This window comes from Berghia stephanieae, chromosome 2 (genome assembly GCF_034508935.2).
Source record: "Berghia stephanieae isolate SIO BIC M18660-M18661 chromosome 2, UCSD_Bste_1.3, whole genome shotgun sequence".
NCBI classification, from domain to species: domain Eukaryota; kingdom Metazoa; phylum Mollusca; class Gastropoda; order Nudibranchia; family Aeolidiidae; genus Berghia; species Berghia stephanieae.
This window is the reverse complement of record NC_088361.1, coordinates 25,427,117-25,445,029: the sequence shown is the minus strand read 5'-3', so window position 1 is coordinate 25,445,029 and position 17,913 is coordinate 25,427,117. Positions and strand designations below refer to the sequence as shown.

The 17,913-nt window shown below is 36.0% G+C and overlaps 2 protein-coding genes across 2 annotated transcripts; one reads left to right on the top strand and one right to left on the bottom strand.

The window, feature by feature from the left end:
- Positions 1–2,736: 2,736 nt before the first annotated feature.
- LOC144964566 (uncharacterized) lies at positions 2,737–14,419 on the bottom strand. The gene is made up of 7 exons (XM_078898994.1): positions 14,103–14,419; positions 8,866–9,005; positions 8,050–8,288; positions 7,472–7,532; positions 7,063–7,202; positions 6,081–6,234; positions 2,737–5,251 (listed from the first exon to the last, which is right to left on the bottom strand). The coding sequence occupies exons 1-7, from the start codon at positions 14,279–14,281 to the stop codon at positions 5,082–5,084; spliced, it is 1,083 nt and encodes a 360-aa protein (XP_078755120.1). The 5' UTR covers positions 14,282–14,419; the 3' UTR covers positions 2,737–5,081.
- A 1,194-nt stretch (positions 14,420–15,613) lies between these two features.
- LOC144964565 (uncharacterized) lies at positions 15,614–17,604 on the top strand. The gene is made up of 2 exons (XM_078898993.1): positions 15,614–15,736; positions 16,557–17,604. The coding sequence occupies exon 2, from the start codon at positions 16,598–16,600 to the stop codon at positions 17,135–17,137; it is 540 nt and encodes a 179-aa protein (XP_078755119.1). The 5' UTR covers positions 15,614–15,736; positions 16,557–16,597; the 3' UTR covers positions 17,138–17,604.
- Positions 17,605–17,913: the final 309 nt, after the last annotated feature.

Sequence of the window (17,913 nt, the reverse complement as noted above, 5' to 3'; positions counted from 1 at the left end):
CTTTAATTTTTGTCATTGCTCTCTTGAACGTTTGCACACTACGTTCTACCAATCTGTCCTTCCTCGTGGATCTCCTACTGTGTCATTTGTGGGGGAGCTCGAGGCATGTCAGGGGCAAAGGGGTAATTCCCGATGACCGTCACGAGACCATCCCGGATGTTGAGCCTATACCGGGCCCCCATGAACAGCCTGATATGTGACTAATGGAGCTCCAACCAAGTGCCCAAATCGTCAGGGTTAGCGACCTGATGCACATATTGTCCCTCAATATCGAGAGCCAGAGTATGGCAAAAAAGGACATTTTGTCAAAGCTGCTGGTCGTCCGTAGCGTTGATATCCTCCTATTGCAGGAGACCCAACTTTACTAAGGCGCGCAATCTTCTCGATTCCAGATCCCAGGCTATACGGTGGTTCAGGGAGAGGACACGCTAAAGAGCCTTCGAAGGTAAGGGTCATTGAGAGTGCAACGGACAGCAACGGGGTCAATAAAATTTCCGTGGAGGTAGGTGGGCTGTACTTGCACAACATATACAAACCACCTAGAGCGACTTGGACTACACCAACGGTACCAGTGTTAGCCATCCTTCCATCTGTCTGAGATACTTATATAGCCACCACCACGAATGGGGCTACCGAGACTGCAATCAGTCACGTAGACAACTCCACTTATGGATGGACTGTAACAATTTACACCTAGTGTACGATCCTAAAGTCAAGGGTACCTTTAGGGGCACCCACCATAAGAATGATTATACTCCTGACCTTACCCTTGTCATTAAGGGAGCGAACGGTGAACTGCTGCAGGTGAAGTTGACAGTCCTCAGCAACTTCCCACACAGCCAGCACAGGCAGTTCTTGTCACAGTGGGGTTGACAATTCCAAGGGTGCAGTTTCTCCCACTCTGCAGATGAAACTTCAGGAAGGCTAACTGGGAGGAATTCAGTTTCTATATCAAGCAGGTTTGCCCTGCTATTCTCCCAAGTCCGAGATAATAACCAGATTTAACAGACTGCTGGTTCGAGAGGAAACAGCAAACTGGTGCTGTATTCATAGACCTATCGGCAGCGTACGATACGGTCTGGTACTAAGGATTAATGCTAAAACTTGCAAAGATCATAAGGTGCAAAAAGACCTTGAAGTTGTTCTCTTCAATCTTAGGGGAAAGACAATTCCATGTCGCGTTGGGAGATGCTACCTGTCCAACATGACCCATTGTAACGAGCCTGAAACCGCAGAGCATCTAATTGAATGGTGTGTTGCGACGAGGCTTCCCGGTGCGTTTGCAATGGTGCACAAGTGCGGTACAGAATTTGCTGATTGGGTCGATCATCATAACATAGTAGTGTGAGCACCATTAGAAGCTGCAAATCTGTTTGATGATGGTGATAAGGGGAAATTGCTATGTGTTTTATACCATTGTGGCTCATGAACAATCGAAAATCTGAACTAGTGAAGTTTGGTCCATTGTCAGACACTATAATATCAGGTAAGCTCAAGGTGGAAAACAAGTCACGAAGCTCAAGATTCGTGTCCAATGTTGTTATTTTGTTCATTATTTTGACTTCAACCCATTTTGAATGAGTATTTGTCACAATAAGGAAAACGTGACCTAAAAATGGTCTCGCAAAATCCAGACTCTTTTCCATGGCCCTCTGGTTATTCCCAGGGAAATATAGGGGCTTTCACTGGTTGTTTTCTATGCATTTGACATGTTAGAACCTGACACTTTTCTCAATATCAGCATTGATTTTAGACCACTAAATCCAAGATCGTGCCTGCGCTTTCATGCGTGCCACTCCAGCACGTGTGTCATCATGAAGCAAATTCAAAATAACCCCACTTTCAGTAAGAGTAGACAAGTCCAGAAGAGACTGAAAATCGCATTTGGCTGTCTACTATGAAACAATTTCAGAGATTTGAGCTGGGACTGAATTCAATTAATTAAGGCTTTGAATTGTGAAATGCTAATGCTGGCAAATGCAGCTCTTTCAAATAAGGAAGGTGCACTTCTTTGTCATCTTTTAAAAAAAGTAATAAAGCTGTATCATCAACAGTCATTTACTATAGAATACAGAAAGCCATAGTGCTAAAGCTACCGAGACACACAACAATGATAACAAAGAAGTGGACCACTTGTTATTGGTATCAAAGAAGTCACCAGCCTTGTGAGCAGACATTTTCCACAACTTGTCATGCAAACTAACAACCACCCCCCCCCCCCCCCAAAAAACACCTTAACTAAAAAAAAAACAAACAAAAAAGAACATCCAGTCTACGGTGATAATCTTTTATTATTTCTATTTTTTTTTAGAGGAAAGTAAAATTTGATATGGGTCAATAGTTTTGTACAATCTTCAAGGTCAATATTTTCTCTCTTCATTTGGGCTTTGACAAAGAGCTACCTTTGCAAGGTGAGTATTTAGTAGTTCACAAAAATAAGTCCAAGTCCAAGCATCTGCTCCTGTGCTAAGTCACAAGATAATCACAAGCTCACACACAGACACGTGGTTCCAACTTTAAGAGAAACAATTAATATACTGTTACTAACGAAATGGTTTATAAGGGGAAAATATCTTTCAGAAAGCACAAAGGCTCACATCTGACTGCTTTCACCTTCAAAAACTCAAGTCAGAGGTTTGGGCAAAACCAAGTTGTCTCAAAACAGTCAACATGTCGATCAGTTCGAAATGCAGATAAAACAACATCAATCACAAAAAACAAAACTAAGTCATGAGCTTTTCAGTATTATTTTTTTAATATGGCAGATAAAGAACATACATATACAAGATTAAATCTAAATAAGAATTAATGTCATAACCAATTCCTAATCACATGATATTTCATTTTATCATAATTTATACAATTCCCTTTTCAAAAAGAAAGGAAAGAAAAATAACTAAACTTTAAAAAAATAGACAAATAGAGCAAGTAAAGATAAAACTTTCCTACCTCTTTGTTTTCAAGCAACTATTTTGGTGGTCTTCCTTTTCTTTTTTTTTTTTTCAGGTGACAATATAATATCAACGTCTCTTCAACCCTTCAATGAAAGTTATTGAAGTCCCTGTAGTAATTTGAAACTTATCAAGATAGACCAGATCTTATCTTAGGACAAAGGACAAATTGCCACTTTTTTGAGGACAATAAAGATTATTATTATTATTATTATTATTATTATTACATTTGGCACCAACTAAAAAAATCAAAAGTTCAAGTCACAAAAATAAAAGATTGTAGAGGAAATAATAATTCAAGAATTTAAGCTGGAAGAATGAGTCATTAATGCAAAATAAAAATTCAAAATAACAGACTAAAAAAATAAATAAAGGACTATATTATTTCTTGTGGGCTAAGTTTAAATAAAAATAAATAAAAATGGATAGACTTTTCCCATAAGGTCGACTAAAAAAAATAAATTATCATCACAGCATGCGCATAAGTTAATCCTCTTTGAAACAGTCGAGCCAAGAAGATAGTTGCTTTGCAGTGAAATGGTTCAACAACATATATCAACAACCAAAGAAGATCTTAATTCCCAATAACCTTTTTTATGATGTCCAAAATAGGTGATTCCAGTGAGTCTTAGTGGAAAGTAACATTTTGTTACATCGCTCATATATCTTTAAATCAATATTCCTAATAATATGAAATACAAACCAGAGCATAGAAATCTCAAATATTTAATCATTGTGGACCAAAATTTAGCAAGAGATGGAGGGAGGTCCATATATTGCAACTAATTTGGTGAAGTATTGGAATTGTGCAGTCAGGACAAAGCCTGCGTTTTGAGCCGAAATAAGTCCTGGCAACCTTCCTGAAATATTTCCACTTGTATTAGATATATGAAATTTTACATCATAAACGTATAACTTAACTATCTGTTTTTGATTCAACTCTATTAGGCAGACTCGAGTGTGGGGGGGAATCTTTCACTTTCATAACCTAGCATCATCCTGATCAATGCTTGTCCTGGATAGTATAGAGCTACGATATTTTACTCCACATAATAATAATAATGATAATAATAATAATATTATTATTTTATTTTTATACATATATCATACTGCATGACTTCCTGGCCATTTTACGGTTAGGCCCCTATTCCATCTCTTTCCGGGATTTTAAAACTTTTTCAAAAACGCTCCCATGCTCTTGATCTCACACTTATCTTTCTGCCTTTCCACATCCGTTTAGAGCTAGTAATAATTGTTAAACAAAACAAAATTTGAAGGAGGTAGGGTGGGGTGTTCCAATTCTGACCCCTTCCCAATTCACCTCCTATTTTAACGCCTAATTTTAATAAGAGTTTTAACATAGAGCTGAGTTCCGATTTAACACAGCCAGAAATAAATGCATGATACATTTAAGCCAATTTCAGAGCTTTTCCGTGTTATTTAATTATAAAATCATCTCTTAAAATCCTTGTCTCACTCGGAAGATTGACGTTCAAGCTTCTCAAATCGCTTTTTCACAAATCCAAGGCATCTTACAGCTGAAGAAGCAATATAAAGCAATAACATTTGTAATATAGATAGAATGCGCTTGGCCAAGGAGTTCACAACATTGCCATCCGGAAGTATAACGGACCAACACACAAACTCTGTGTAACCATGAACTTTTATAGTCTTGTCAATACAGTTTAGTGAGAACAACTCACAAACGCGGATGGCAAAAACAATAACAAAGGCCTGAGTGACGTCATCTGCATACTATCTATATATATATTTGTACAATTGAATTGAAAAGGATTTTTCACATTTTGTTTTGAAATTTCTCCGGTGTGCGGCCAATAGAAGTCAGTGAGCTGAGAGAGCATTTTGGGGGTCCAAACTGGAACACCTCACCCTATCTTGAAAACTTTTAAAAAAAAATGAACTTTTGAAATTAGGTTAAAAAACCAAGGGCTCGGGCATGTGACCCTTCAGTCAGTCCCAGGGCTGAAGGAGTTAAAGACAATGTTGCTTAAGGACCAAATATGTATTCCTTCTCATAAATAAATTATCTTCAATTTGTTTGAAAACATATGGGCTTGGTAGTGTTTTGCTTTTCACTTCTTTTCAATAAAATATGCACTCTGAATATGTCTACTTTGGAGGGTCTCTAAAATATTTTGACATCATATCCATATCATCAGAATCCAACCGTGGAGATGGTCTGATAATGTGGGGCCTTGGAGGTTTGATTAATGCTGGGTTTGAGGACTGCTGGGGTGGTTGCTGGGAATGCCATTTTTCTTCAAACGTGTTGATATCATCTGAAAATGTAAGATTAAAAGGTATATAAAGATAATACACGTTTAAGGTAAAGAAAATAATTAGGTTTCCAAATCAAATCCTCAAAACTTGTTAAAAGACGACTAAAGAAAAATATTCTGAAATAGATGGAACAGAACGATTTAATACAGACAGACTCGAGTAAAGAGATCTAACTAAGCCATGACCTTGCCCATGCCGTCTAGAACTCAGCATCAGCATTGGGCTGACATCCTGTTTTTCCTTTCACTCAGTGCCATGTCACTTTTCTGGTTCGGTTATTATTATTATTATTATTATTATTATTATTATTATTATTATTGTTATTAGCATTATTATTTATTATTATTACTACCATTTTTATTATCATTATCATCATCATTAATGTTATTATTATCATTAATTTTATTGCTATGATCATCCTCCTTATCCTCATTGCCATTATTATCATCGACTTAATTATCATCATTATTATAATAATAACAATTATTAATTAATAGCAAGTATGAAGACGGAACTGCTTTTGATTTAAAAATAAATTAGAAAAAAAAAAAGTGATGAAGGATTGTTGAACATGTGGTATAATGAATTTGCTGCTTGCGGATGTTATTGAATACACAGTGAAACCAAACGATTAAAAAGATCCTATGGCAGACCATTCCATGGTCTGATAGAAGATGGGTAAAAGTCATTTAAGGTGGATGTTTGATCTTGATGGCGGAATCATTCGATATCCATGACCTCTGGTCGGTGTGGAGATATGCTTAATAGTTACTGGGAAGTCGACTTTAATATCATCAATGGTATCTATCCTAAAATTAAATAACTCACTTTGATCCAGATTTTTAAAGTCCTCTCGTTTCTCCTCCAACCCGTCAGGTCCAATGATGGTGGTGACAGTGTGACTCTGACCGCCCAAAGTCCTGCTCACTGTGCTCTCCTCACGCCCAGTTGAGTCTCTTACAACTTTTTTGTGTTCGATTTTCTGGCAATAACAACAGCAAAAGCATTAGCACTAATGTGATCAATGATAGAGTTGCTACTGCTTCAATTACTACTTTCAGTGAATTTTGGTTTACTTTAAAAAATCCTGACTCAACATAAAAATTCCAGGAGTTGTCCAGTTGCCCTTAATGTAGGCAAGTCCAGAGAACAAAGAATTGCGGGCACTCTACTGTCTCTTGATAAATGTAGTAGAGTATATAAGTGCCTCAAGGAGCCAGTAGTGATATGAAAAGTAAAATACATAAAAGACATGTATAATAACAAGAACAAGAAAACAGTTTTCATCAACAATATCCTTTTTAAGTTTCAAAACAGCATACTATTATCATATTTTATAATCCATTTGCTGGCAATCCTCTCACCTTGGCTTTTAAATATCTTAATTATGTTCATAATTTTAAATGGTATTCTTTTGTATTTTAACTATCTATATGACGCTTTATACACACTTTATACTTTGCATAAAGTTTAAGTAAAATGGTACAAATTTGAGTTGAATAATAATAATAATAATAATAATAATAATAATAATAATAATAATAATAATAATAATAATAATAATAATAATAATAATACTAATAATAATAATAATAGCAAAAAATAAAAAAATAATTAAAATAATAAATCGAAATTTGTAGCTTATTGTAACAATAATAAAAACGATACTATACTTATAAATAAACGACACAATAATATTTTCAGCATCTACTCCATCCTTTGTAAAACTAGATTGCAATGGTGAACCGCACATACTTTACAAAGAGGAACATTGTCAATATATGCCTTTTTTCATTATTAAAAGTCTCACCCCATCTGGACCTCTGACAGTTGTCATTGTAACAGAAGATCCAGAGAAAAAGCCTCGACTTGGTGAGTTCTGTGGCTCTTTCTCACTTGACTTTTTAATCAAATCCACCGCATCAGACCCACTAATTTTTCCATCCAAATCTAGACAGAAAGAGAAACATGAAAATACACCAATGACTTTTTAAAGATAAAAACAATAGTCATGAGCTGATAGGAAAACAATTTCCCTATTACTTTTAAAATGAAACAACATATGAGAGAAGGAGCGAGGAGAAGAGAAAGAAAGAAAGAAAGAAAGAGAAAAAGAGAGAGAGATAGAGAGAGAGAGAGAGAGAGAGAGAGAGAGAGAGAGAGAGAGAGAGAGAGAGAGAGAGAGAGAGAGAGAGATTTTTCACTTCCATCAATCTCACCAGTGTCTTCTCTCTTGTCCTGATTTGGTCTATTCCATGGAAAAATTCTACTGAACGGTGTCTGAAAATAAGCCGAAAGATTAAGAAATACTTTTTTTTTTTTGTATGTGAAGAACTAATACTTTCTCTCTTTTCTTTTTTCTGTTTAGATGGAGCTTGGAGGGCAGAAGGCTAGCAATTAAAAGTTCAAATAACAGAAAAAAAAATAATAGAGTTTTGACCAAAAATTTATGAATGAGAACTTCAAAAATAAAGATAAGAAAAAAAGAAAGGATTAAAAATTAATTTATAGAATAAAGTAACTTTATAATACAGAGGTAGAACTGAAAGAAATTAGTAATGTGTCTAGAGAGTCCTTAATTGTGGCTTTTCATTAATTGGAGAGTTAAAACAAAAGAGTAATAATCATATAACATTCATTAATAAGATTTCTCTAATTAAAATTGAAAAATAGTGTTTCTCAGTTCAAGGAATGCCAAAGTGCAGAAATCTTAACAATTACAATGCACTGGACTGCTAAAGTATCAATCGTTGAAAAAAAAAACAAAAAACAAACAAACAAAAAAAAAAACACTTACGTCAAAGAACCTCGGATTTTCATGTAAAGGCGGTGATGGAACTGGAGGTAAACTTTTAGGGGCTGTCACATCTTCATCATCCTTCAACATGAAATCTCTGGGAGATTTTTTATCTTTTCTTGTATCAGGATGTCCTGGCACACTAAATTTAAAGTGAAAGAATGGCGGCCCATCAACCCTATTACTGGGGTCTGATTCAGGTTGATCTATGGCTCCTGGCCTATTTGGAGGTAAGTTTCCTGAAAGAAGATAATTGATGAAAAATACAGACACGGCCTTGAATAAAACAAAAACACTTTCTCGCACAAAATTCTTGTACAATTTTTAAAAAATCAAACTCAAACTGTTAAGAAAATGTTTTATTTACCTTTTTAGGTCTTCAAGTAAAAACAAAATTCCCTACCGATGATGATGGCAATTTGTCAACTAAGTAAAGGCTACAACTGTCTTGTATCACTTATGACATTTGGAACTAATTTGTAAAGGCTGTCGTCAGAATGCATGTTAGGAGTTAAAATATTGCATTCGACACGATGGTGTTTTAACCAGGGATCTAGCACTTATACTTATAAGGTGTGAACTTTTCAGAGGTAAAATTAGCAGAAATTTTCCGAGAGAATCCTAAAATCTCAGAATTCCGTAGAAGATAATCATCCCATCAACAAAGTTGAAATTAGAAAAGGATTTAGGTAATCAATACAAGGTAATTCAAAAGATTAAATACACACAGATACATACACCCGCCCTCCCCTGAATGAGAATATATTTTTGTGTCAGTGAGTTAATGGATGTAATATATCTTCTCAACTTCCAAACCTGAAGCAATTGTCCCAAAACCTCTCATCATATCCTCCATTTGTCTTTGAAGAAATTCCATTTGTCTATTCATGTCACCGTGGAAGTGGCGAAACATGTCATCCAATGGATGTCCCCCATTGCCAAAAAAGAATTGAGACCTGAAGAAAAAAGAAAAACAAACTCAGAAACAATAATTTAAGTACTTATTTTTTTCAGAAAGTTTATGGTTTAAGTGGATGAGGCATTTCACTTTTACCCTGGAACTAGGGTCCATCCCCACTGTCTGAACCTAATTTTTTTCAGTGAGCAAGTTATTTAGCTCCGATAAGGAAAAAAAAATTCTCTAAGTAATTTAAGGGGAATTTTCAGGACATGAAACATTAACGTAGTATTCCTATGGTACTGAGTGGAGTCATCAAGAAGGAATTCTCCCCTTATCTTACTCTCATCATTTAGGGCTAGCAAAGATAGAGGTTAATGGGGACAGAGTGAAGACATTTCCCCTCTTCAAAATATTCCTTCTGCCCTGCACTTAAAAGAACTTTTTTTTCCTATAAACTGTTCAAGACATCATATCTTTGAAGAGTTAAAATGGTTAAGGAGTCCTGGAAACTAAGAGGAGAGTTCATAGGGAGCTCCCCCCTCCCCTCTGAAACAAGATGACTGATCGATCTCAGATTTGGTATCAATTACAAACCCAATGAAAAAATGAAATATTGTGTCTGTGAATGTAGCCTGACAGGTTAGGTTCACAGCACCATGATCATAGTCTGGCCAAACTTACATTCGGGGCGTTTGAACATAGCCACTGCATTTATATTAGGAATTGCCACGGAGAGAGTCCTTAGTAGTTGTCGGTTCATCAGGAAGACTTCCGTAGTTTCACAGCACTTTGATTATATTATTTAATCTTTTAGCCATTATGGACTTTCAATTAGTTGCCATTGCAATAAATTCAAGATAAGTTTTATTTTTATAAGTGTTGTGATTTTTTTAAATTTCAAAAACAGTTTGCTGAGTAAGTTGTCGTTTATGACTCCAGCTGACGTCCTTACTACTTAATGTGTTTCCCATCAGTTTCAATATTGCAAGTGATGGCAAACATTTTTTCATCAGATTATAGTATCCTTAGCAAAGGTTGAGAAAGGGGGGGGGGAGGGGGGGGGGTGTTCAATAATATTTTATAAATCCCCTCTTTAAGTGCTGTGAAACTATGGAAGTCCTTCCGATTCAACTATGGAGTCAATTTGGAGAGAGAGAGAGAGAGAGAGAGAGAGAGAGAGAGAGAGAGAGAGAAGAGAGAGAGAAGAGAGAGAGAGAGAAGAGAGAGAGAGAGAGAGAGAGAGAGAGAGAGAGAGAGAGAGAGAGAGAGAGAGAGAGAGAGAGAGAGAGAAAACAAGAAAAAATGAGAGAATTAATATCAATAATAAATACTCTGTGATATTTAAGAGTAACAGCTCGGAAATCTCTAACAAGTTGGGACAGGGCCTATTTGTTTGATATTTCCATGTTGAGTATTTCACAAATATTATGAAGAGTATAAGAGTAAGATGTCATCATTGCCTTGCTAGTCTACCACTGATACTGGTGGTTACACATTAGATAGAGTTTAGAGTGAAGCATCGCGCACATAAGACTACATTGATCAAACATACTTCGTACACCCCCTTCCTCCACTACTCACACACACACACATGTACTCATATACACACATGCTCCATGCATACATGTGAAAACATGTTAACTAACAGAGTTATTGCCAATGAAGAGTGATGGAGCTTTCCTTCCTGTTCAATAGAAACATAATCAAAAGAATTTTATCAAATAGCGCAAAAGTGAAGGTTTAATTTTTTCGAGATTTCTGTGTTTTCATCCAATAGAGTTCCGAGACTTTTTTGTTGTCAGTACTATGAAAATTAAAACGTGGAATTGAGATGTGTTTGAGATTTCCGTGATTACAGATTTTCGTGCTGTACTGTACATAGCTGACAAATTGAGACAGTCCGTGGCAATTGATGTTAGTCACAGATTACCACAAATCCCTGGCAGTGGATGATTCGACAATTTTCAAGGTTCGTGGCTCTATTAAACTTAAAAAGTATTATTTTGAATGCTTGAAGTCGCCTCCCATCATGACTATTAGTATGTTCATGTTCTGCTATTTTATTACTCTGCGCTCGCAATGCTTCAGGCGGAAAACACAATAATGACAGGAAAAGCATTTTCTGCATGGGCAACATAATATATCAAAATCTAATTGAGATTTGGTGACTATAGTTGCTGTTTTTTATAGATCAACTCTTCCTGGAGCTGTGGTAGCAAAATGGTGGCGAAATTTTGCTCCTATATATTTTTTTAGGATTTTTTACCGAGCAAAAGTGGCGTTTTGAAGACACGAAGGTTTTACTTTCGTTTTTAGAATGGATCAAATGAGGTAAGTGAATCAACAGTTTCCATTTAAAGTTAACTTTATGTTTTGTTTTTAACAAAAGTTAGATGTATTAACTACAATTTGTATGATTTAAAAATTTAAAAAATTATCTCCATCTTTGTTTATAAGTTATTTTCTGCATATTATGTAATCGCGTTATTTTCGTGTCTTCGATGTGACAAAGGAAACTTAATTCTATATATCAGGCAATCTTTGAAATTTTTAACTACAAATTTGTTCATGTGACTAAAATTAGGTCTAGGAAACTTGTAAAATTAACAAAAAATAAAAAATTAACATTTTTATTTGTTTTTAGAGTGAATAATCGGGTATGGGAGATTTCGTGTCTTCGAATTTCTGTCCGTGCACCAAATTTCAATATCCTATTTTATTACTAATTATGAAAGAAAGTGTTTGAAAATTGATTGGAGACATTAATCTTGCTCTGGTTTTGTGTTTTTAAACTTTGATTTTTGACTTGAAATTTTAGAAAAAGTTTTTTTGAGCAAAATAAAGTTTGGTGTCACCTGCGTGGGCACCATCTGCATGGGCACCAGGAATTCTGAAATGTGTAAACTTGGACATTGGTGATGAATATACAGTTCATAAATGTAAACTTTGGTAACATATGCTGAATATTTCAATGTAAGTACATATCTGAACATTTCTAGCTGTTTAAGAACACAAATTGCTAATCAATTGAATTTTGTAAACAATTTATATTAAATATATTGATTCGCTCTCTTTCTCATATTTTTTGTGTCACCACAACATTCACTCTGCTTTCCGGGAGGATGCAGCGATGGCATCTGGACATCTGATCTAAAAGAATTTTATCCAGTATGAAAATTTTGATTAGCTACAATACAAGATACAGGCTTGAGAGATTTTACTCCAGAACTGTGAGTTTACTAACCGATAGGGATAAAATCCGTAATAGCACCTAAGTACTGAATTACAGGTTGAGAGGAAAAAATTCCGTACACTTGCCAAAATGTTCTAGAAAAAAATTTGTAATGCAATTATAGACTTATTTATATATATATATATATCGCTTTATTAGATTCAAATGCTAAATTATTTCATATCCTTACACTTGAACCTCTGTGATGTAGCAAACAAAAGCTGTAAGTGTGAGTTGTTGTTCTTAAGAACGCCTTTCTTATGCGTAATAATAAGCCTTATTTTCTCAACAGAGTAATCAAATATATTTAAAGCAGTGGAAATCAAATATGCTTAAAGTAGTGCTCTTGTCAACAACTATGTCTTTATATATTGCTTTCATACCAGGTACTGGAGGAGAGGGAGTTTCACCGTGCAGTTCTCCCAAGGAATAGCGGTACTGGTACAATTTATTATGCGTATGTGCAGAGCAGAGTGTGTGATTGGTAAAAAAGGACCCTCCAGACATCTATTCCTGGGTTGTTGTCACCCGTCTTGTCAATACAATTGAAAACAAGGACCCATTTTTTTTTCAAAGTTGAAATGAGTTTAAAATATTACAAAAAATTTTTTTTCGTTATTTGTCTCATGTAATTATCCCCCTTGTTGTATAATAAAGTTAATTTCAATACAAAATACAAAAGATATTCTGTTTGTTATTTATTTGAAACAATTGGACCTGTGTACATGTATTTTGAGTCATTTGTCACTTCAGATTGTTAAAATTTCTTTTCATTTTGCCTTTCAGTGTAAACCAGGGTCACCGTTGATCGACCTACTTTTTAAAGTTACATAATCGTCTCCTGCTCATAACTTTTACAAATTCTGAATCCTCATATTTTAAGCTTTAAAATGATATCTGATACTTATTTGTAGATAAAAGATGGAAATTGACAAAAATGGGCCTGTCAAAGTAGATAATTTCAGGTCTTGTCCGTTTTCCGCCTTCAGGGTTGTGGAATAGTCTCTCTATCACAAATACTCCATAAAAACAGCGTGTCAACTTTGCACCAGGGCTGTGCGCTTCACGCTGCACTATAGAATAGAGAACAGAAGTAGACCTAAAAAATTAAACCGAAGTCCCAAGACAGGAACAGATGTTGAAAGACAGGAGAGCACACTCACAATAGAAGTTATAGAAAGACGGGAATAGAAAACAAAGAAACGAAAGAAGCACCCATTGAGCTTGTCTCACAGGTTCATGCCAAACCACCCACACAAAAGTAGGCTTAGTATGTCTAGATAGCAGAGGATCCCGATGCTTTTCCCTCACACACCACTGCATGAGAAATTATTGCTTTCACCTAGTCTAACATATGGTTTCCACATCACCAAAAGAAAACCCCCAAAAATGCACACACCCACGACTCACACATTCATCATACACACAGTCTCACAACCAAAGTCAAAGGTCTCGAGAACGGAAACCGTTCAGAGATATAGGGCTCAATTATATTTTCCCGAGCGTTCAGAGAAATTGAAATAGTCACTATACATAGGGGAATGGCTATTTTCACCCTCTGGGTGAGAAAAGCACAAAAGTTTAATAGAGGCAGAGGTAACCACCCTTCTGTAATCATTATTCTCACTCTGTGTTATCAAACAGGTACAACATGTTTTTATAGATATTTTATTAACTTTCCTTATTTCTGTGTGCATTTGGAATTCTGGAATGTGGATAATTGTTTAAAAGAGCGAAGTTTCAAATATGTGTCTGGGGATAACGAATTTTCGTTATCCCCAGACAGGTGTCTGGGGATAATCACAGCCACTCTCCTAGAATTATTACTAGATAGAAGTTTTGAGTGGTTGCCTGAGGACAAAATCTAATGATTATAAATTATATGCACAGTTCTAATCCATCATGAATTGCCGTCCTTACTCTGAATTATTATCATCTTCACGTGCAAATAAATCATTATCATGGACATCATCATCATGGCAGCTGCAACCTTCATGATGTTCTTCATCGGGACCTGCTGGAGGAATGTTCCAGTTATGATCACGGTGTTGTCTTCCTCCCAAACCGAAAAGCGTTCTAAAATATTCTCGAAGATCCATGTTGACCTAAAAACAGCTATGAATCCCGTCTATCGCTAGGGAAAAATTACACGAAAAGAACCAATGACAAAACTGTTGGGACACAAAATTAAGGAAAAAAATAGCAAAAACAGCTGATGAAACAACGACCTATCTTGATGTGTTTACGTTTCATAAAGACTTTTTCCGGTAGGATCGACTACTCAATTATGTGGTAATCATACCTATAGAACAGTAAAGTTAGGTGCCCCAAACGTAAACAAAGGTCGAGAAGCACATGGCAAACCACATGTTCCTGTCTTGACAGCTCACGTTCCAATGTAAATAATAGAAAGAAAATAACCTTTAAAATTTGGCTGTTAGGTGGCAAAAGAAACACATATTCATAAATACTCGATCATGCATCAAATAATGTCTAGATATGGATATTTTATGGAACAAAAAGGTAAAATTTATCAAAACTTACGTCTATCTATTTTTAGACCAGAGCAAATTATTGCGCTGGTATGAACAAAACGAGAATTATTCGGAGCCTGATTTTCATAATAATTTAGTCTTATATTATTATTTCTGCAACTGTTAGATTTTATGTAAACATATTTTCAATACTGAAAGTGTATTGCCTACAACTCAAACTACAAAATTGGGAGACCTATATTGTGCGTAAATTATTCCGGTCCCTAACGGAAATCACTAGCAACTTGTTATTGTTTCCGTTTGGGGCACCAGAGAGATTGTATAGAGCAGTAAAGTTAGGTGCCCCAAACGTAAACAAAGGTCGAGAAGCACGTGGCAAACCACGTGTTCCTGTCTTGACAGCTCACGTTCCAATGTAAATAATAGAAAAAAATAACCTTTAAAATGTGGCTGTTAGGTGGCAAAAGAAACACATATTCATAAATACTCGATCATGCATCAAATAATGTCTAGATATGGATATTTTATAGAACAAAAGGTAAAATTTTCTAAAATTTATCAAAAGTTACAGTCTATCTATTTTTAGACCAGAGCAAATTATTGCGCTGATGTGAACAAAACGAGAATTATTCGGAGCCTGATTTTCAGAATAATTTAGCCTTATATTATTATTTCTGCAACTGTTAGATTTTATGTAAACATATTTTCAATACAGAAAGTGGATTGCCTACAACTCAAACTACAAAATTGGGAGACCTATATTGTGCGTAAATTATTCCGGTCCCTAACGGAAATCACTAGCAACTTGTTATTGTTTACGTTTGGGGCACCTAACTTTACTGCTCTATAGCTAACGCTTCGAGAGCTCTCTCTAGCCAAAAAGCCCGTATCTGGGTCAACAGCTGATCGTGGAAATAAGCGCGTACAACAATGAGCTAAGATGGCGCCGACGCCGACAACACATAACAAATGCCAGTGGTGTTCCGGTATCAATTGTTCAAATTCTCGACACAAGAGACCAGATTTAGGTTTCTTCCGTTTCCCAAAGGATCCTGAAAGGTGAGAAAATTAAACTTTAATCTATTAACCTTAACAAATAACTATATTTCTATATTAACACGTCTAGATTGTGTTACAAGAGAAAATGAACATTAGATTTCTGATCCAGTTCTAATCTACTGCACCGTGACTGTGACCCTTAAAGGTGGCTCTGTTGGGGGTGAGGCTAGCCATTATCTTCTTCTTCTTCATCTTCTTCTTCTCCTTTTCCATAATAGCAGATGTGGTTGATTTAAAACACAGTAAAGGGTAGGGGGCGACGGTGTAGCTACACGGCATTGAATTTTAGCCATATATGTTGTGCCAGTGGATTTATGCTTAAAATAATTGAGCTTTTATATAGCGCAATATCCAATAAATATGCTCAAAGAGCTTTAGAGGGATGACTAGATAGGATGTACATTGACTAGACTTGTGATGCCTATGTCTAGATTCTAGTACAGTAGTAATGACTTTGAGTTTGAAACGAATATTTTGTGTTCGTGGATAGCTCACACGGTAGAGCCACGCTCTCACCTGCCAGGCGGAGTTGTCGTACCAATAAGGTCGCAGGTTCAAACCCCACCACCGCCGCGAAAATTTTTTATTCTCTATTGTCTTCTGGCACTTTTCTATTCACTTCATATCTTGTTGTTAATCTCAATGAAGTGAGCTTAGTTTTTTAGAAGTTTATCTAAAGAGAAGCATACATCTAGTCTCTCTCGGCCAATTAGTATGTGCTTTTATGTATAAAATTAACTCTTAATCAGACCTAGCTCTCAATTAATTACTAATAATAGATCTAGATCCAATATTGAACTGCGTTAGTTATTTTTTACAGGTCCAGGCGTTGGGTCATCAACTGCAGGCGTGCTGATTTGGATGACAAGTCAGCTGATGCACTGTACAGACGAAATGTTTTATGTGAAGAACCTTTTGATGCTTCCTGTTTCAGTGGCAGTCAAGACACGCCTTCAACAAGATGTTCCACAGGAAATTAGACAGCTGATGTTGCCATCAACTATGCAATCCCTAATACCAAATGAACAGAATGTAACAACTTGCATATCTGGGTATGTTGCAGTCAAATTAATGCCCCATGTGTGTACAGACTGTCAAGATTTATTGAAAGGTGACAAGGACCCTGGCAAAGAGAGTCAAGTATTCCTGCATGCAAAGAACCTTCAGGGTTGTAACCATGGCGGTCTCTATGCACCAAGTTCAGAACTTCTCTGTATCATAGAAATTATGGAAAAGGAATTCAGAGACGCCATTACTCCCACACTGCACATTACTGGTCTGAGAAATAGGATCATTAGACGGCTTGTGGTAAGCATTCCACCCCACATGGGCCTTGGTTGCAAAAATGGAAAGTGTGATTTACTTTTTTATGTAGCTAATTTGTTCACTAATGCCAGTTAATGAATCAGACACTGTCAGAAAAACAGCCCACCCATAGAAATAGGAAGGCTGCCACATTTAGCCATGTCGTGTAGATTTGATATGTCGCTGATTTGTTTTCTTACCGGTATGCCTGTTGTTGTTGGCTTCCGTCTGTCTCAGGAGACAATGGATGTATACCGAGGTTATCAATTCTGGTCTGTCACTGTCAATCATCGGTGTTGATGCAGCATTGTCCCCCTTTGTGATTTTACTGAGCCATTTTTCAATTTATAAAATGTGTTTTAGATTAGATTCTACAATACTTACACGAGAGTACATGTATTTTGTATTTCTCTCCTTCATTATGTTTAATTGTACTTGTGGTCATTAATCTATGCAACGCAACTTGACGTCATCTTAGTCATGCATACTATTTTTTCATTGTACATATTATTTTGAACTATACGTGTGTTAATTAAACACATACTTACACACACACACACACACACACACAGAGAGAGAGAGAGAGAGAGAGAGAGAAGAGAGAGAGAGGGGAGAGAGAGAGAAGAGCGAAAGAGAGAGAGAGAGAAAGAGAGAGAGAGAGAGAGAGAGAGAGAGAGAGAGAGAGAGCAGAAAGAGAGAGAGAAAGAGAGAGAGAGAGAGAGAGAGAGAGAAGAGAGAGAGAGAGAGAGAAGAGAGAGAGAGAGGAGAGAGAGAGAGAGAGAGTTATGGCTTTGTTGAAAATACAAAGGTCGTTTGTTTCTATTAAGTTTGTTTAAAATAAATCATGATTTTCGCTGTAAAGTTGAGTTAAA

Bases quoted from the DNA above. Each gene is read 5' to 3' on its own strand.
- LOC144964566 (XM_078898994.1), bottom strand. From the start codon at position 14,281: ATGGATCTTCGAGAATATTTTAGAACGCTTTTCGGTTTGGGAGGAAGA. The intron at 9,006-14,102 runs GTAAGGACGGCA...TTTTTTCTTCAG, and splicing joins GAAGATGATAATAATTCAGA to GTCTCAATTCTTTTTTGGCA. The intron at 5,252-6,080 runs GTGAGTTATTTA...TTACATTTTCAG, and splicing joins CTTTAAAAATCTGGATCAAA to ATGATATCAACACGTTTGAA.
- LOC144964565 (XM_078898993.1), top strand. From the start codon at position 16,598: ATGACAAGTCAGCTGATGCACTGTACAGACGAAATGTTTTATGTGAAG.